We start from the raw sequence: 20,027 nt of genomic DNA on the forward strand, positions 1-20,027 counted from the left end.
TGGTCATGTGATCTTTGATTTAAAAAATGGGAGGGGAACCTTTTCTTACTGAATCTCAATGATTTTATTAATAGACTGTCTGTTTTTTTAAATACTGATAGAATTTTTTAAATGTGCATTGGTTCATGTGTGACATCTTATAAGATTTTTTTTAAAAGCATTTTTAGCACCTGTAGTTCCAATTCCATTCAACAAATATTTATTATCTTCCATATACAAATAATTCATTTATTAAACTTATTTTTAGTTCAGCATTCTAGAAGTGAAACCTGATTTTTTACTTAAACCTATCCCACAAAGTATAGCAGTTATCCTAATCTTGATGCCAAAAAGTTCTACAGCCTTTCTCTGTGCACTCTTGATGGTTTTCGGCGGACACCCAGCAGCCGTGATGAACGTATAATGAGACAGCGGCTTGAAGGCAGACCTGATGTGTTAAATGTTCATGAAGCTTCTGTCGTGTGCTTTCTCTGCACTGTTTTCCCGTGACATTGTGTCCTGTTCTTTGTGGAGATGAAAGTGGAAATGTGGAGTCTGAATGTGGTCCAGCCCCTTCTTACCGTGAGGGGGTTGGAGGAAGAAGAAAGGTCTAGAAGGAGCTGAGCTGCCGTTTTCTCCCTGAGGCCGCAGAGGCCTCCCCAGCAGCAGGTGCCTGTGCTCTGAAAACAGGTGTCCCTCGTCCCTGATGCTTCCTCATGGGGCCTCCAGGGCCACTTATCCAAACCCCTGTGACGCCTTTCCTCTCTGAGCTCTGAATGCTTGGGCTTTCTGTCATTTTGCCCTGGTACACGTGTTTTCCCATAGTCTCCGTTCTTCTCCGTTACCTCTGTCTCCCAGAATCTTCTCCGATTCCTGCTGAAGAGAATACTGCCCTTTAGCAAACCCTTGCCTGGAACATGGCTCCCCAGACCCCCTTCCCGGGCTCCTTCTCCAGCACACCCCTTCTTAACAAATGCTCTGCCCAGCTCAGGAGACGACTTTATTTCGTTGCTTCTTCTCAGGCCTATGGGACATTTCCATCTACTTTGCTGCTGTAGTGGTTTCCACCAGGATGGACTCCAGCCAGTGGAGTGTATATTTAAACAAGGAATAAAATAGTGGAGCGGTGTATAATAAAGGAAAATATCGGGGCTCCTGGGCGGCTCAGTTGTTGAGTGTCCACTTTCAGCTCTGGTCATGAACCCAGGTCCTGGGACTGAGTCCCGCATCGGGCTCCCTGCTCAGCAGGGAGCTGGCTTCTCCCTCTGCTGTTCCCCCTACTTGTGCTCTCTTCCTGTCAAATACATAAATCTTTTTTAAAAAGAAAAGAAAAGAAAAAGGGAAATAAGGTGCACCTGAGTGGCTCAGTTGGTTACATCTGACTCTTAATTCCAGCTCAGGTGCTGATCTCAGGGTCATGAGACTGAGCTCAGCGTCGAGTCTGCCAGAGTTCCTCTCTCTCTCCCCTTGTCCCTCCCCCTACTCGTCTCTTTCTCACTCTCTCTCAAATCGTTCTTTTTTTTTTTTAAATGAAAATTCTGATATGCCTACTGTCTTTTGGGGAGAGGAGTGTCCTTTTAAGTTACCCAGACTACTTTCTCAGGCATTTATAAGAAGAGCCTTTATTCTCTCCTGAATCGTTACTCATTTTGGGGTCTGTCTCAGGATGGGGAGGTGGGCACCAGGGTTTGGGACAGGCAGGGCAAGAGTCGTAATGTGCCCCTGGGGTTGGTGACGGCTCTTCCTCTCTGAATGGCCATTGCTAGTAAATGTTAACGCTCGATTCGGAAGAGCCGAGCACTTGCGACTTTCTTTAAACAAGCTGGCATTTCTGCTGCGGTCAAATGTCCGTTTTCAGTCACAGATAACGCCTCACTTTTCCATGGACCTGCGGGGGAACAAGGCGTCGCGCGTGGGCTCCGTCTGGCCCCCGCGCGAGAGGCCGTGACGCTTCCCCACGCAGGGCGGCTCTGTCCCGCCCCGTGACCCGCGCCCGGTCTCCGGGATCGCCCTCCACGCCGGCGTCTGATCTTTGGTTCCCGTAACCTGTCAGCGACACGGGCCGCACTTGGTGGCCCCAGGCCCGGCCCCGCAGGGAGCGGCGGTGCACCACTGCCACCTGGCGGCCGGAGCGCGAACTGCGGGCGGCGGCGGGCGCGGCGGGGAGAGGATGCGCGGCGGCCGCCGTCTTTCCCGGGGAAGGCCGCCTTGCGGCGGGGCCAGTGCGGCGGGCGCCACGGGGCCCCTGGGTGGCGGATCGCATCCTCGTCCTGGAGGTCATTTCGTCCTGAACCATTCCGTTATTTTGTTAGGGGCTTTGACCCGTTCACATAACTAACCCACTCCTCCAACTCCGGAAAACCTCTGAAGACGGCCCAGGGCGCCAGTGCCTGCCTGCGGCGCGCTTTGGTGCTTTGGTAAATGATGTCCGAGAGGTTGTGTAACATTTCTGGATGTGTCGCCGCGGCCACAGAGATGGCCACACAGAGATGGCGGGCTCTGAGATGTAACTTTAAATGAGCACTGTTCCAAGAAAACCGGTGTGTTTGCTTGCTTTGCTTCCTTCGGGGCATCCCCTCCCTTTGCAAATGCTTCCTGGGAGGGAGCAACGGTGCGGGCTGTCCCTCACCTGCAGCCATGGCAGACAGAGGGCAGAGGACACCGCAGACCCCCTGGCAGACCTGATGGCAGTCCCTCTCTCAGGTCACCAGCCCTTCTTGCGTGGCTTCCTCCCAGTTGGCTGTGGCCCTGGGAAGCTTCCTTGGCATCTTCTTGAGCTGCCCTGGGAGCCAGCCTCACCCTGCTCTGAAGGTCAGCTTTTGTTCCTCTGTTATTCATACCAACGCGGTCCCACCCGTGGGAGTTGATGCTTTAGTCTGTCCTGAAGCTTGAAATCTGTCATTTTTTAAACTTCTACGAGGTGATTTTGATACTCTGCCACAACCGAGCACCACCAGTGGAAGCTACTATTTAGAAACACGCAAATACATGCATCTGAGGTTCTAGAAGGTTCTAGAAGGCTATGGTACTGAGTCTTTCAGGATCAAATTTTTAATTTCCATTAAATACTCACATAAATTGCCACTAGGTGGTACAAGTGCCTGCCAAGTTTGCCCATCTCTGTGTCACAGAGATGTTGGACACCCACACCCCCCAGCAATCAGAATTACGTTTCTCAGAGTCCAGGTGGTGCCCGTGTGTGTAAGGTCCCAGGGTTCGGCACTGTCGCGTGTCAGATCCCAAACCTGTGGAAGGTCACGGTGTGAGCAACAAGACTAGACCTCCCTGCATCACCTGTGCTGCTTCAACAGTGTCTGCCTTTAACCCCTCACCTGCTGAGCTGGGGGCGGCCTTGTTCAGGACACTCGTAAGAACCCAATACCTGTCCTGGGTCCGTCGCGGAGTGCGTGCTGGGGTGCAGACTGCAGCCTCCTGCACATTCCTGTCCACACAGGAGGCCGGCAGAATCCCCCACGTTTGAAGAACACAATCAAACCAGTGGGACAAAGGCTATTAAACGAGACGCCTGGCATTAACAAGAGAAAAATAACATTTGGGGAAAAAAAAACACAGTAGCCAAGAAGTGGAAATCAACCAAGTGCCCAGGACAGGCAGACAGACGGATGGAGAAACCCGGAGTGCCAGCCACACAGAATGGAGGATCTGCCTCCCAGGAAAATCTGACCCCACAAGAGCAAGGGTGGAGCTTGAGGATGTCCTGTGGCGTGACGTGAGCCAGTCCTGAGAAGACAGTATGTAAGACTCCACTTCTATGAGAAACCCAGTCAAATTCACAGATACGGAGTGGTGGGCACTGGGCCTGGGGAGAGCAGGGACATGGGGAGTGCTTTAATGGCTCGGAGTTTCGGTTTTGCAAGATGAAATGTTCTGGAGGTTGTGTACACGGTCACGTCAGTGTGCTTCACACCACTGACCCGTACACTTAGAAACGCTTCAGTGGAGGGACGCCCGGTGGCTCGGTCCGGGAAGCATCTGCTTTCAGCTCAGGTTGTGACCCATGTGGTCCCAGCCACATGCCATGCCCCCGTCGGGCGCCCTGCTCGGTGCGGGGCCTGTTTCTCTCTCTCCCTCTGCCCGCCGCTCCCCACCCACCTGCTCCTGGTCTCTCTCACAAATAAATAAAATCTTTATAAAAAAGAAAAAGGGTTCAATGGAAGATTTTGCTACGGTCTTCTACCACGGGGAGAAAAAAATAACTAGAAACAATGCCCAGTGCCGCAGACATCAGAGACCAACGTGCTCTCTCTCCCCGCGTGAGCCCGGTGGACCTGGGCCGGGGACATGGAATTGGGTTTGAGGCCTGGAGGCTACGGCTGGGCAAGCCCACGCTGGGTCTGAGGGCCTCGCCCTTCCCCAGCGTGGGGGAGGCGGCAGCACGGAAGCCCTGACAGCCCACGCGCCGTCAGCTGCGGAGGAGCCGCCCTCAGGAGCATGTGGATCGTCACTTCCCAAACCCACAAGGAGCCCCAGAACGGGAACCCCTGGGGGGCCGGCCATGCCCTCCGCTTGCTGTGGACCCAGATGCCTCCCGAGGACATTTTACTGATTCAGCAAAATGACTCCGACTGGGGTTCATAAACAGGACCACTGGTGTGGATTAAGCCAGAAGATGCGTTAGTATGTGCACGTGGAGGCTTAAATCATCAAGGTGTCAACCAGCGGTTGTCCACGAGTGAGAATCGCAGTTACGTTAAGGACAGTTCCAACAGACTTGCTCAGGGGCCCCCTCTACACGCAGCTCCACCTCCGAGCTGTGAGTTCGAGCCCCACATTGGCTGTGGAGATTACTCTAAAAAATAAAATCTTGGGCCCTTGGGGGTCTCAATTGGTTGAGCACCTGCCTTCGGCTTGGGTCATGATCCCGGGGTCCTGGGATGGAGCCCCACATTGGGCTCTCTGCTCAGCGGGAGGCCTGCTTCTCCCTCTCCCACTCCCCCTGCTTGTGTTCCCTCTCTCACTGTGTCTCTCTCTGTCAAATAAATTAAAAATCTTCCAAAAAATAAAATAAAAATTAAAAATGAAATCTTAAACAAAAGAAGGAGATGTGTTTATATTCATTTTGGATTGTTTTAAATGGCATGTTTGCAAGTAAACCATTCTCCCCAACGTCCTTGCATTTTCTTTTTTTTAAAGATTTTATTTATTTATTTGACAGAGAGAGAAATCACAAGTAGGCAGAGAGGCAGGCGGGGAGCGGGGGGGAAGCAGGCTCCCTGCGGAGCAGAGAGCCCGATATGGGGCTCGATCCCAGGATCCTGAGATCAGGACCTGAGCCAAAGGCAGAGGCCACCCAGGTACCCCCTTGAATTTTTTTAAATGGAGAACATCAAGACTTTGGAGAGACTCACCTAAGACTCTGGCTGCTTTGCACCGGCTATCTCCGTCCTGCTGTGTGTAGCCTCTGGTTCCCACCTACTTCTACTTCTCAACCAACACTCTTCACAGCACAGTGTGGCTGAGCTGTGCAGGGGACTTTAAGCGCTTAACGAAAAGCTTTCTTTAACTATAAAAACATATATGCCCATGAAAAAGTGTTTCGTGTGCATTGCAGAGCTGGGTATCTAGTCTTCAGTGATTTCCTTGCTTTTGAATATCACAAAATTGTTCAACCCAGTGTGTGCACGAGGCAGCCCCCAAGCTCCCACGAGTAGCCCAGCCAAGCTGCGCCCATGCAGCCACACTCCCCAGACCCGTCCCCCAACCCCCACAACACACTGGCCGTCTGCTCCCAGAGGGAACATGACCTCTGCTCATGAACTCTGGCAGACGGCCAGCAGCCCGAGGAAGCTCTGGTCCCTCCCGTGCCCCAGCAGCCGGCACTGCAGTTCGGGAAACTGTCCTCAGAAGTCTCACCATCCAAAGAGAAGCGCCACTTTCAGCATGGTGACCACGACCTTCCAGAGAGAGTGGGTTACTCCGGTCCCCATGAGCACACAGGGAGCATTTCAAGGGAGTTCACCCAAGTGTCCACCAAGGAAGCAGCAGGAGAAAACCAGACCGTCACGCAGAGCTCGAAGCGAGAGCTGGTACAGATGGGGAAGGTGGCGGTTTGATTCGGCTTCCCACTAAGGGTCGCCACCAGTAAGGACCTGGCAGCTACCCCTGCCGTCCACAGCTCATCTCTTGGGGTTTGCCTGCTGCAGGGACGTGCCTTGTGGGCTCCCGACTCCCACAGGCTTGGCCTCCAGCCCCCGCTCGCACGACAGGGTGACCAACCACATGGGGAGTTGGGGTGAGTGGGCCTGGACCCCACCCGCACGAGGCCTGGAAAAAGGACCATGCCGGTGGTCACCAGTGCCGGGGAGGGGGGAGGCTGAGCCACAGCGTGACAGAGCACTGACTGGTCTTGGGCAGACCTGGTTCATGGCCTCGGTCGGGCTCTCCACTCGGTCCCGGCCCACGGCCTTCACCTCGGCCGCCTCACCTGCGAGCGGCGAGAACACTTCCCCTGCAGCGCCATTCAGCTGAGAAAGCAAACTCCGTTTGTGAAGCACGGGGTGGAGGCCCACAAGGGCAGCTGTCATTATCCGATGACTTTAGCACCTTTCTACCGAAAAGGGGCCAGGGACTTCCAGGTGACCAGCAGGGCCAGTGGTGTCCCTCTTTGCTGGCCACAGATTCTGTTTCCCAATTGACACCACACGTTGCCACGGAATCTCACCTCCGGCCTCGAGGTCCAGACCCTGGCACAGCGACCCTCAGCGCGGCCTGTGCAGCAGGGAGACAGCACGGCCGGGGGCCAGAGGTCTGCTGCCGGCGCCCGAGCTGCTCCTGACCCCCAGACCCGCTCCGCCATCTGCAGAGATGATCCACCGAAGGACGCCACGCCCTCACGTGGGACACCCCCAGCAGCCACCTCACCCCAGAAAGGGCCGTGGTCATCCGGGGGTCCCTCACCACCTTCCTCCGAGCCATCTGGGCATTACTTAGCTTTCTGCACCCACACTGGGCCTACTAACAGGAGTCCCTGCCGGTCCCCGCTGTGCCCCCTCCCACTGCCAAGCAGGGGTCTGTGGGGTGCCGCCTGCCTCCCCACTGCCCCCTTCTTCTCTGGGCACAGACTCCCGGGGATCACGCTTATAACATCCAACATTTCAAAATCCCTCCTGAACAGCACTTCAACTTGAAAACCAGAACACGGCGCCGCTGTCCTCCCGAGGAATTCTTCTCGAAGTCCTCCGGGCGCTTCCAGTGCACAGCACGTCCCTCGTGAACACAGGCTGCCGTGTGGAGCGATCGGAGGTTGTGCTGGAACACGCTCGCATGAGTATTACACACATCTGGGGTGTGAATGTGCCAGGATTTTACTTAATTTTACCCACATTTCGGATTATCACCCAGGACTACTGGTGTGATTCAGACCTGGCTAGGGTGTCGATTCATCTGCGCTGAGTGACAAGCAGGGACGTCCACAAGACACGAGGGACTGGTCAGCATTTGAGGACAGCACAGGGCTCAAGGTTGGCAGCCCTCACTACGTGCGAGCAGCCCCTCAGGGCTCCCACGGCGCCGGGGGCCACCCTGAGCCCCAGGACCCCTCCAGCAGCAGCTCAGGTAGGCTTCCTGCCTGTAGCCTGCCCTTCTCTTGGACGTGGGGAAAGTCCTGGTCTCCTCCTGCTTCGAGCACTTCCCTCCGCCACCGGCCAGTGACTGGGTCCTGTCCGGCGACCCCCGCGACGCTCACCCGTGGCTCCTGGGTTCTGGCAGAGAGAGCCTCACGACCGCATCAGCCTGATGGGCAGGACACGTTCCTCCTTCCGTTTCCTGTCCTCATGCCCGCGCCCTGCTCGGCTCACACGGCCCAGCCACCAGGGGAGACATCTGTTTCCTGGGGCACTTTCTGCACCGTGGGGACCGGCCTCGCAGGGACGGTGGGTGGGCGGGCGCAGCCCCATGGTTTCTAGGCCAACATGAGCTATCTCTGGGCTCCCGGCCTGGCTCTCATCCACCCGGCAGCCGCACGATGGCTCTCCAGTCTGAAGACAGGGGAGGGCTGTGACCCCAGGTTTTCCTGCCAAAGACCCTTTCAAAAGGGACAGGCTGAGGCTGACAAACAAGAGGGCAGGGTCCCTTTGTGATGCCGCTCCCACCCGGTTCGATAAACATCCGATGAGCAGAGGCCCCTCCTCTTCCTTCCCCACACGCCCGGCCCTGGGCTGCCAGGCTAAACGCGGCAGGAGCACCCACACCCTTCCAGAAAGCCCAGGACTCATTTTGGGAAACATTTTCATAACTGAAGTCTTTCGAGAAATTGCTATTGTTTCTGGAACCTCCTTCTAGAGGTAACTCAACCATCCCCAGGAGGAGGCCCACCCAGTCCACTTCGTTTCAAGCCTGTTCCTCCAATCCTGCCTCCTTATTGGGCAAGTCTTCCCTCCAAACGGCCCAAGGGCCCAAAGCATAATTCCATCTCAAGCACATTTTTAGAAATTATTTATTTCAAACATTTACAATTTTCACTTTGAATGGAAAATAGCTGATAAAAAGAAAAATATTGAAAAACATTATACTGACCCTTTGCCCCATATACAGATATCAACCTTTGGTATTTGCTTTCAGGTAATTAGGAAAAAAATAAAAACAAAAATTAAAACTATTATTTTTCTCAAAAAAAAAAAAAGAAAAGAAAAAGAGTTGAGGTATTACATTTGACAGATGTGTGATCCCCATCCAACACGGCTTCCGCCCGTGCCCAGCCTCGCTACGTGCTGTTCGCCCGCTCCCCGCAGCAGTCCTCCGCTGGAGCACAGGCTCATGAAACTGACGGTGTCCGGCATCATCCGTATGGTTGTCCTAGAAACTCCCGGCTCTGCTGCCAGGCCACACTGAGGGCGCGATGCTGGAGGGATGCAGGGGACACGCAGGCAAGACGCTGGCACAGACACCCAACCAGCTGGCCTGCATCCCAACAACGCCCCCCACGGACGCCTGCCATGTGGGAAAGCCGGTGTGACCTCTGAGGGGCCATCACACCTGCTTCTCCAAATGAAGACACGCTTCTCACCAACTCTGTGAGACCAGAGGACAGACTCCTCCCCAAGTGGGTCAACCTTCAGTACCTCTGAGGCAGCAAGACATCCCTCACCGTTCTGCAGGAAACCCACAGACCGTGACCCGGCCCAGCCTGCCCCACACGGCTCTGCTCACCTCCCTTCTCCCGGTGACCTGCTCCCGGGACAGCAGAAACGGGCGGAGGGTCTGTGAGCTGAGCCTGGCAAACAGGCCTCAAGGGAAAGACCTCGTCAGAGCAGAGAGCTCTCGGGGTCACCAAAGGCTTCGTCGGTCCACTCAATGCTACCCCTTGACATTTCAAAGGATTTTCATTAATGCTACAAGAATTACTGACCACACAGATGGAGACCTTGGACCAGCATATTTTCAGCTCGTCCCACCCAGCAAGAGGAGCTGTCCTCCCACGTCAGGCTGTGCTCCAGGTCGGGGATGGGGGCTTGCGGATGGAGAACAGACAGCAGGTGCCCTGCAGGACACAGGGGCGGTGGCCGTGGCTAGGACCACTCAGGGCACAAAGTTTAGCGGATGCACCTGCGCCCGGGGCCCAGCCCACAGCCCAGAGAAAACACTCTTCCTTCATCCTCACTAGCTTATATAGAACTCGAGGGAAAGGCCCTCTCCAATACAAAAAAAAAGGCAGCTTCATTACAATCATAAGGAGAGCAGTAACAGTCTGGAGATCAAAGTGGCCGGCGGCCAGGCACTATCTGCGGGCCCATCTTCCGTCCTCTCCACGCGGCCCGCCCGCGCCCCAGCGAAACCCAGCCTCCCCGGGAGGTAAAGACCTCTCTCAGGCACATTCTCCTCCTGCGTATTTCCCTTTGACAGCATTTTTGCCATTCTCAAAGAAACGTTCGAGAAAGACAACAGCCTGCCTGACTCTGGTCAACTAGAGGCCCAAACCCGAGGGGCTCGAGCGGCTGCTGGGCCGCAGCACCAGCACTGGGCAAACCCGGAGGAAAGTGGCCGCCTGCGCCTTCTCCCCACCTGTCTGGAGCTGGGGCTGCTGCTCTAACGAGGCGGGCCGCTAGGAAAGCCGTCTGGGCATACTCCGCGGCGGTCACGAGGCCGGCTGTACTCCCAGCTGGGTTCTGGGACACCCTGTGCTGCCTGAGGGCCCCGGCTGGGTGACCCCGCGCAGCCCCAGGTGCCGGAGCCCGAGTTCAAGGAGAGGGTGCCGGGGCGGCCGGCGGCTGCGGTCCGTCAGTGCTCCCATCCTAGCGAAGCTGAATCACATCACGGAACTCAGTAAGACCACGACCCTGAGGCAGGGGACTTTGGAAGGGCCCCTCCCAGAAGGGCTCCATGGGGGGGGGGGGGGAGTCTGGACACCCCCTCCTCCGGGCTGCCTGGGGGACAGTGGCTGCTTTCTCCTAAGTCAAGGGAGACACACACTATGTTCCCACAAATACAATGTAGAAACAGGACTTCCTGCTCTAAAAGGAAAATGGTCTTTTCTCCTCCTTCCCACCTGACTCAGTTTTGTGCTAAACAAGGTGATTGTGCTTTTCCCCCAAGTTATTCATACGCTGACACTGGCTCTGCCCGCCCTCTAGATAAAACAGTAGTTTAAAAAAAAAAAAGTTGAAATACATTCTTGCCGGGTTCTTTTTGTCTTTTCACATAAACCTTATCTTCCCTTGCTTCTCGGGCTCAGCTGAAAACAGAGCAGAGATCAAAGTGCAGCCGTGGCGACCGCTGTCCCCCCCCAACCCTGGCTGCCGGTCCTCCTCCTGGGGGAGTTGGGGAGGACAGGGGAGGGGGCTTCCAGAGGCAGGTCCCCCAGGCAATGCCACCTCTGGGCAGGGCCACCTCCGGGGAGTACACGGAGGCCGGTCTCCAAGCCCCTCCTTCCTCTGCTTCTCTCCTCCTGAGTCCTGGGAGCCGAAGAGGGACTTCAACCCGAGCACCAGCTCCTGGATTCAGTGAGGGCCGAGGCTTGCCCTTCACATTTAGCAAAATGCCACTGAGGAACTAATTCCGCTTCAAACCACCAGGCCCTGAGATGCTACACAAGCCCCTGTGCAGGGAAGCGGGCCTCACGCCTGGAAAGACGGAACGGAGAAGGCAGGCGGCTCTGAGAGCGGGGGCTGGAATGCGGAGCTGCAGGACAGGCCAGCAGGTGCCCGGAGCTGCAGGACAGGCCAGCAGGTGCCCGGGGAGTCTGGAAATCTGTCCCGCCTGACGCTGGCTGCACGGGTGGCCTGCAGCTCGTCCACCCAAGTGTCCAGCACAACGGTGACCTGCCTTCTCTGGGGGTTCCGAGTGGACTCCAGCCCCTTGTCACTGGGGAAAGGCACACGTGGCAGAGGCAGCAACCCGGTTTGGGGAAGTGACGCACCTTCCGCAGGGCCCCAGCACCTGAGACGAGCCGGCCTGGCTTCGTCAGTCCCCCGCCAGGTGGGAGCCACGCAGCCGCTACCCGGGGAAGAAGTAGTCTCTGTTGCTGACGTCGTAAGGGCTCTGAGGGCCCCTGGCATCTGGTCGGCTGTGCCTCGAGGCGCTGTCGGACCCAGGGCTGCTGGGGGACACTGGCGGGGAGATGAGGGGCACCAGCCCCGGGGTGGGCTTGGGCCTCTCGGGGACCAGCTGTCCCAGCGAGTGTGGCGGGCACCCGCTCGCCTTGCCGTCCTTCAGCGCGCGCAGCCTCCACATCTTCTTGAACCTTCGCAGGGACAAAGACAAACCACACGGGTGCTTAGATCCCCCCCGTGACGAGCCAAGTGAGAAAGAGCAGCTCTTGGCTCAGAACAGGGACACCACTCATTTCCTCGCAGAGGCACGCGACTCTCTGAAGAGCCGGGGCTCTCAGCGGCACTCCGAGGACAGCAGGCATCGCTGGTCCCATTGACAAATGGGGAAATCGCGGCCTACGTGACCACAAGTGTCCGTTACAGCACTAGTGACTTAACTGGTCCCGTTCCAGAGCTTGGTACACATCCATGGTCCCAAATGCATTTACTTACAGAAGCAGAGAGAACTCTTCCCATGTGGAGGGAGAACGGGCCCCTCACCTCTGGGGCAGGTGAAGGCGGGTGGGGGCAGGGAACGAGCAGTGGGCAAGGGCCGCCCCCGCTCCCTCAGCAGCCCTGCCCCTCAGGCGGGTGCTCCCGGGCCCTGCCGTGGGCACAGCGCAGGCATAAGTGACTCATCGGGCAGGAAAGGGGACGCCGAACAGGAAGGAGATAGACATCTCTGCCATCACAGCTTCCCTCATCAGCTCTGCACCAGGCCCACGGCCAGCGCTCAGGAACCCAGCAGCAGCCCCCGGCAGAGCCGAGCATGAGCTGGACACAGCCGCCTCCAGAGTTGCACCAGGGCCCCTTCCCGAGGCCCCCGGACCTTGTCCCCTGCTCTGCACGGTCCCCCACCAACCCCAGAGCAGGGCCACACACCTCCCTCAGTCCCACCTCACATCAGCCGCTCCGGGAAGGGCTTGGAGGGAGGAGGGAAACCAAGGTCAAAAACAAGGTTCGGGGGTTTTCCTTGGGCTTCTTTTTATATCAACAAGCTATTCCTGTCCCAGTGACGATAAACCACTGATAGTTGGCTCCAAGTCGGCCCCTGGCATCCGGCCTGGGACTGGATGGAATAAACAATGTGCGGAGTGTGGCTGCGGCTTCCCGCTCGGGCACCGGCACCCCTGTAGTGGGAGCTCTGCGGCCGCCAGGCCTGGGTGGGGGGCCTGCCCTCCCTCGGGACACGCGAGCTTCCAGAGCACTCAGACCCTCCAACCCAGGAGCTTGGCTTCCGGGGACGCACCAGGAGGAAAGCAAAGCCTGACACACGAGGCCATTCCACACCGTGTTGTCTGTGACAGCGAGCCCCCCACCCCGCCCAGAGCGGCCAGAGCACGCCCGAGTGAGGGGCGGGGCATGCCCACGTGGCGTCCTGCATCAAGGTAAGCCAGCTTTTACGGTGGAAATGTGTTTCTGTTCTAGCTGATGCTAAAGGTGAAAGGCAGGACTCGGGTGTGGAAGCCGTGTCCTCACAGGGACGTGGGAACCCCAGGAGAGCTGTGCAGCAAGCTCGCCTCCACATGAACTCGTCTCCTCCGGGCACACGGGCAAGGCTGTGCACACCTCCAGCACGCTCAGGAGATGCACACTCGGGACCTGAGCTTCCTGGGTGTGTGCTGGACTTTGGTCACACTCACGTTTTTAAAAATCAACAGTGGCTGTTTTCGGATAACACGTGAGTTTTTCTTCTTTCCCGTTGTCACTATGTAGCACATGAGCACATATCACAATTTCTTTTAAAGTCTCTAACGGTGTCTGACGTCTTTCTCCAAAGCAAGGGACTGGATGGTAAGTGAGAAAGAGGAGCTTTTCTGCTCTTGAAATGCTCCGAGTGAACGAGACGCTTTCTAAAAATCACTGAGCTCAATGCGCCTTAGGGAGAGCCCGGCTGGGTCGTCTGGCACGGGTGCTGTTCTGGCGGGGGTGGGGGGGTCTGGGGGTCCAGGACCCGCGGCCAGGTCCCAAGCTCCTCAGCCGGTGTCTCCTGTCAGCCTTACCCATCTGTGCCTCGTGATGTTTTACTTAAAGGGCTGCAAATGCAACAAAGTTTTATAAACCACACGACAACAGTCGCCTTTTACACAAGTGACACAGAGAGACTGAGCCCTCATGGGAAGTGACTCGGGGAGCACCCGCGGACACAGCCGCTCCCGTGGCCGGCCACCAGAGCGCCCTATGTTTTCAGCAGTGGCTTCAACTACTGGACCAAGACACACAGTTGGGTCACAAGGATTTAAGCATCCACGACTTAACCCGGGCTCCCAAAGGCGCCACACCTGTTTTCAGTGGCACATCTGCAGGTGTTCTAATTGTCACTGATAATGCTGAGAAAACATTTAGGAGAAGCTATGCTTTGAGATGCAAAATAAACATGTTGCACAGAAAAACACGGCCTCACGGGCGGGCGGGTTGTGGTCAGCCGGCCTGTCGCCTTCCGCCAGTTGTAACGGGGCCATCCCAGTGGCACCGCAACTCTTCCAAATACCCAGTTTCCCCAAGTTAATGCACCTTTCTTGACATGTGGGTTTTGGGGAGGGGAGAAGTTTTCATACTTGAAATAACTGGCCTGGTCCCCAGTACATCTGCCGAACACGAGAGAAAACAGAAACTCACCGGCGACAAGTCCCTGATGCGACAACACGGGGCACAGCCCGTTCACGCTCCTAGACGCTGGCCATGGAGCCCCCAGCCCGTGTCCCGCACCGCCCACGGCTGAGCACACCGTGTCTGAGGAGTGGGCCAGTCGGTCCCCAGCCCCGCGCTGTGCCATCGGGGCTCCAGCACTCCGTGACAGCGCCCACCTCTCAGCCGACAGTGGACCAGCCTAGTGGGCAGGGACTCTCGGGACTCAGGGTCTAGTCCTGGCTCTGCTGGCAACAAGCTTGCGTCCTTGGGCAAGTCACCTCACCTCTTCGTTAGTCATCTTGTGTCCCCGACTGACAGACCCAGGAGGCCCTGTACAAAGAGCTTCGGGCTGGGGTCAGCTTTCTCAGCCCCAGCAGTCGGCTCCCCAACCCTCCCAGCTCCCGTCTCCTCTTCCACCAGGCGGACACGCTGTCAGGCACTCTGGAGGGTCTGTGGCGGGTCCCCCAGAAGGCAGGAAGAAGGACGCAGCCCGCTGGCATGGCCGTCTCTGGCCCGCACGAGATGGTGAGCTCCGAGCACCCCCACAGGCCAACCTCCACACGCGTGGGGTCTTATCTCCCGCACACGCTCTGGGCGGCTCCCCTCTTCCCTGGGACAGTAGAGCAGACACGGCCGAACCCAGTCTGAGATGTCACCTTACTCACCTTCCAACCCAGACCACCTTGGCACCAAAGCTGGTTCAGAGTCTCTGGGGGGCCCCACGAGTGAGGAAATGTCTCTACCCCTTCCTCCCAGACACCCTAAAACCTCCCCTCACAGGCACCCGCAAGAACCTCAGAAAGCCGCACGCGAGGCAAGAGGGACAGCCCGAGGCTGTGCCCTGACCGAGAGCCACCCTCCACGCCCAGCCCGACGCCCCCGGGGTCTTCAGCTCGGGCGCCATCGCAAGGCCCTGCCCTACAGGAGTAGGGCCGGTGGATGTGTCCGCAAGCCTGGGAACAATGACAAAACGACCAGCCACCGGAGACAAAGAAACATGGAGCGACGTGGCATGGCGCCAGTTCGCCGGCGCCGGAGGATGCGCCCGGACAGAGCACTGGGCAGGGGGCCTCCGGCTCTGCTTGTTCTGGGACATGGAACATCTCCAACGGGGTCTGGCCAGGCCCCTCAGACCTGCCTGTTCACAGACTTCCGTGGTGTTTCTCACGTGGCCCACAACCACGTCGGTATGTGGCTCTTGGAGGACAGGCAAGGTCACATGACACAGCAGCCTCAAGCCTGAGGGGCGTCTCCCAAGTGTGACGGACGCCGCCCCCTCCGCTTCAGCAAACAAGCTTCCCGGTCCCTCCGCGGCACACAAGTTTTCAACCTCCGAATGCCACTGGGACCATCACAGCCTCATCCACATCCGCCCACACGCGGGCAGTGATCCCCGCCGTCTCCCAAACGTGTCCGCCCGGGCTTCTCACAGGCACCGCAAATGCTGTGCTCCCAAAGTCGAGTCTCTGCTGTGCTCGGCTGTCCCCTGCCAGCGTCTCCGCGAGAGTGACAATACGGCCGTCTACCCAACTGCCGAGGCCGGAGACCCGAGGGTCACCCTAGATGTGCCCCCTTCCTTCTCCTCATCTAACGTGACATCCAATCTCGTCAGTTCCTCCTCTGATACACCCCGAATCAGCCAGGTGAGGTGGCGGCCCCCCAGGCCTCCCCCAGCCCCGCTCACCTCAGCACAACACCGACGCACAGGAGCGTCCCGAAGGCCAGGCTTCCTCCAGCCACCAGGAAGGTGGGCAGTGGCCCTGAAGGCGAGTCTTGCACTAGGAGAAACAGGAGCAGGAAGGGAGAGGGATGCCACTCAGCGGGACGGTCCGGAGCCCCGGAGGAACCGCAGCCCCGCAGGAGGGGACGGCGCTGGCCAGCGCTCCCACCTGAGCCGACCGTGGAAGACGGGTCCCTGGCGGAATGGGACCCCAGGATTCCACCCACCAGAGCTGGTAGGAGGAGGAGGGGCACCTCAAGCTCAGAGCCTCCGAGCTCCTGTGGCCACAGACACCCTCCCAGTCAGCATGGCCTTTCTAGTGGGGCTCGGCTTGTCCCCGCTCAGCCTGTCCCCATGAAGCACAGGGGGCGCAGGACTCCGAAGGCTCTGGGTGCCCCACTGAGGACAACATCAGGAGCTCAGGTCAGATGACGTTTTCTCCACTGGGTGTCATGTCTCATCTGTCCCTCCACTCGGTCCTCAAGCAGTGTGGAACCCAGCGTGGAGCTTGAACTCACGACCCTGAGATCAAGACCTGAGCTGCAACCAAGGGTCAGGTGCTCAACCAACAGAGCTCCCCAGAGGCCCCCCTGGACCTTACATTCTAGTCAAGGGAAAGACAAATCTGTACTATGACCTCAGTAGTGACAGGGCAATGATGAAAATCAGAGGAAGAACAGGGGTAACTGGGACAGGCCCCCTGACAAGGGACATCTGAGCAGAGACCTGGGTGTTGTGAAGCAGCTAGCCACGGGAGGCAGTATGTGCAAAGACCCTGAGGTAGGGCATGTGCTGCAGAGCAAGGAGGGCAGAGTGAGCGACAGGGAGAGTAGAGGAGGTGAGGTTAAGGGTGGGGTCCTGAGCCCACAGAGACCAGAGCTTGGACCTGTGATTTCAGAGTCCCCCTGGCCGCTGGTCACAAGAGTCTGTTGGGCATTAATAGAGAAAGCCGGGAGACCAGCGGACAGCTCCTAAGTCCCTCGGGGGAGGGGAGAGGCAGTGGCAGCAGCACAGTGGAGGGGGTGAGAAGGGCAACTCCCAGAAGTGTCTCCGGGTACAACGGGGCCTGCTAAGGGACTGGAAATGGGCGGGGGTGGAAGAGGAAGCCTGCCTGGTCCCCGGCTTGAGCAACCCCATGAACGTGCTGCCAGTCACCAAGATAAGGAAGACAGAGAACACGTCCGGGCTGGCAAGGAGAGGCGGCTTCAAGGGTCCGCTTCAGACCTAAGCTTGTAATTTCTAGACTCACACCCCTCCCTGGCAGGTTACCCAGGCCGCTGGATAGTTGAGTCTCGGTTATCAGATGTGGGATCTGAGTTTGGGAGTCATCAGCCCACAGATGGCCTTTCCTGTTACAGATCCGGCTGGAGAAGCCCGTCCCCCAAGGGCCCCATCCCCACTGGAGCCCCAGAGCCCCATCCTGCCTCCCCACTCTCCCCACCATGACTCAAGGCCGGGAACCTTCTGTGATTCCAACTGGACACGCCCTCTGCTATCTCTCAGCTGCCCTTCGATTTATCTCCACCTCTGTTTTGGCCTGTCTCCCAGGCTGCCCTCTGTTCCGATTACACCGTCCTCTTTGTCTGAGCCTGACCCCACAGAGCAGAGTCCCAGAGAGAAGGGGGGAGGGGGCAGACCTCCACCAGGCAGCCTGCCTGGGAGCAGAGGTCAAGGATGGCCTCAGAAAGCCCAGAGCTGGCAGAGCTGCCTCAGGGCTGAGGCCCCGGAGCCCAGACCCTAGAGTCCTGCATGAATGGCAGACCCCAGGCTCTTCTTGGTGCAAATGTTGGTAAGCTTTCCTGGTCTTGCAGGCAACAAAGCAGATCTCTGGGGTCAAGGGCACCCAAAATAAAGGCTTCCCCCAACATGTATTCCATTCCAGACTCCGATAACATGGTCTGTGGCACAGGCATTTGTATTCTGGGCCAACTGAGGCACATTTCACTGGTCTGTGCCCTTCTGTTAATGGTTCCCTCACCATCGTTCAGCAAACGATGTCAGACTTGCACAGATATGGCAAGAGAAGAACATTTCTGCCACTGCCCCCTTCCTTCTGCAGACTGGCTTCCGGCAACATTTCCAAGTCAGAAAGGACTTTCTGCAGAGAAGCATTTTGTGCCCCTTAGAAGAAAAAGCACCCAGTCCTCACCTGGGAGGCTGGTTGCATTTGCAGAATTTTCAGAGCGATTACTTCCACTGTCCTCGCTGGTGGTCGGTGCCTGAAAGACAGATTCCCCGTCAGCTGGTTTCCGCAGATCCCATCCCTGGCACCCCTCCAAGTCCACCTTTCCTCTGTCTCAGGACCTCTCTCTTCTGACCTGTCACACTCAGCATCTGCACTAGTATTTGCATTAGTTGTATCTACATGTTGCCTGCCCAAGGTGGGACTTCTTCCCATCTGCCTCCCCACCAAGAGCCGGGGGCGCAGCCCCTTCCCCAGAAGAGATACCCAACAGATAGGCGAACGCAGCACTATCCCAGGGAGTACGTGCCACCATCCCCCGGGAAAACCAAAGACTAGGATCCTGGACCCATGCTCACTAGCTCTGCATCCTTGGACAGATTTCGGAACCGCTGTGGGTGTCCCGTTCCTCTTTTCCAGGCACAGCCCTCCTGGCCCTGAACCCCATTAACAGCTGGAACAAGACTCCAGGTGCAAGCCCAGAGCAGAGCACAGCTGGCAGACCCTCTGCAGGAGTCCATGCCCACACCCTGGCTTGGCTGGGACCACTGGGCCGCACTGCACAGGCTTCCCCGGGAGCTTCTGCCAGGGCCCAGACAGCCCAGTGGTCAGTACGGGTACAGCGCCAGGCCCTGCGCCCCCTCCCGGGGCCACCTTGCCGCAGGAGGCACTGAACCTCACAGCTCAGCTGGCCCTTCGGGGACTGAGGACCCCAGGAGGACGCGCAGCTGGAAACGGGATTACCCGAGGATTTGCTAAGCAGCTTCAGAGGTAATCCTCTTTCCAGGAAATTATGACCCCAGGAGCCCACAGAGGAAGGGCTCAGAGGGACTGAATCTGAGTCGCCAGCGAGGCCATCAGCAGCGTCTGCCAGTTTGGAGGTGAGACAGCAGCCATGAGACCCAGGGACTTTGTGAGCTGGGCCAGCACTCCGCACGTGTCACGAGGGCCACAGCTGATCTGGGACGCCCTACCCCGTTTTACAGAGGCTTGAGGACGACAGTAACACCCATGCCACATTTCCAGTTAAGTGCCAGAGCTGGGATTTGAACCGACTCCTGTCCGGTGCCAGCCCACAACGGCTCCCCAGGTTCTGCTGCCCAGACACCCCACCAGGACTCAAGCTCACCTGTGTGGAGGAGGACGCCTCGCTCTCAGCTGGAGGGCTCCTGGGTTCTGTGGAGGAAGATGTGTTACGAATGATCCATGGACCCTGAGGCCCCATCAGATGGGCCCCAGGAGCAGAGAAAGTTCATTGCCACATTACTTAAGAGAGCCTGATGTTAGAAATGACCAAATCGTCAACCCCAAGGGATTCGCTGTATAAATGAGGATATACCCAGATGTGGCAACGGTCTCTAAAAATAAATCAGAAAAGGGGCACCTGGGGGCTCACTTGGTTGAGTGTCCCACTCTGTTTCAGCTGAGGTCACGATCTCGGGGTCATGAGATCGAGCCCCACATTGGGCTCTGCACTCAGTGTGGAACCTGCTGAAGATTCCCTCTTCCCCTCCCACCTCCTCCTGCTCACATTCTCTCTCTTGCTCTCTCTCAAATAAATAAATAAATAAAATCTTTAAAATAAATAAATAAATGAAGTAGAAAAACGTTGAGGATATAATGTATAAAAAATGCAAGACTGGGGCACGTAGGAGGCTCAGTGGGTTAAGTCTCTGCCTTTGGCTCAGGTCGTGATCTCAGGGTCCTGGGATCAAGCCCCGTATCGGGCTCTCTGCTCAGCAGGGAGCCTCCTGCCCTCTCTCTCTGCCTCTGCTCTGCCTACTTGTGATCTCTCTGTGTCAAATAAATAAATAAAATCTTTGGGAAAAAAAAAAAAGGCAAGACATGGAAAGGCTCATGTGGTCTGATCCAAAGTCCCTAAAGAAACGTATTTATAGGGGCACCTGGGTGGCTCAGTGGGTTGAAACCTCTGCCTTCCGCTCGGGTCGTGATCCCAGGGTCCTGGGAT

At 57.2% G+C, this 20,027-nt stretch overlaps 1 protein-coding gene across 3 annotated transcripts in view; it reads right to left on the reverse strand.

The window, feature by feature from the left end:
• Nucleotides 1-8,420: 8,420 nt before the first annotated feature.
• The window catches only part of IL6R (interleukin 6 receptor), a 40,793-nt gene continuing 29,186 nt past the window's right edge, over nt 8,421-20,027 (reverse strand). Inside the window, exons 7-10 of one of the 3 annotated variants that reach the window (XM_047705841.1) lie at nt 19,188-19,234; nt 18,026-18,095; nt 15,841-15,934; nt 8,421-11,677 (exon numbers count right to left, since the gene is read on the reverse strand). In XM_047705841.1, the coding sequence (XP_047561797.1) occupies nt 11,431-11,677; nt 15,841-15,934; nt 18,026-18,095; nt 19,188-19,234 (458 nt within the window). In that variant the 3' untranslated portion in view covers nt 8,421-11,430. Of the gene's footprint in view, nt 14,114-15,840; nt 15,935-18,025; nt 18,096-19,184; nt 19,235-20,027 lie in introns of all 3 variants that reach the window. The other 2 variants (XM_047705842.1, XM_047705840.1) reach the window with 2 other exon arrangements.

This window comes from Lutra lutra, chromosome 15 (assembly GCF_902655055.1).
Source record: "Lutra lutra chromosome 15, mLutLut1.2, whole genome shotgun sequence".
In the NCBI taxonomy this organism is placed as follows: Eukaryota; Metazoa; Chordata; class Mammalia; order Carnivora; family Mustelidae; genus Lutra; species Lutra lutra.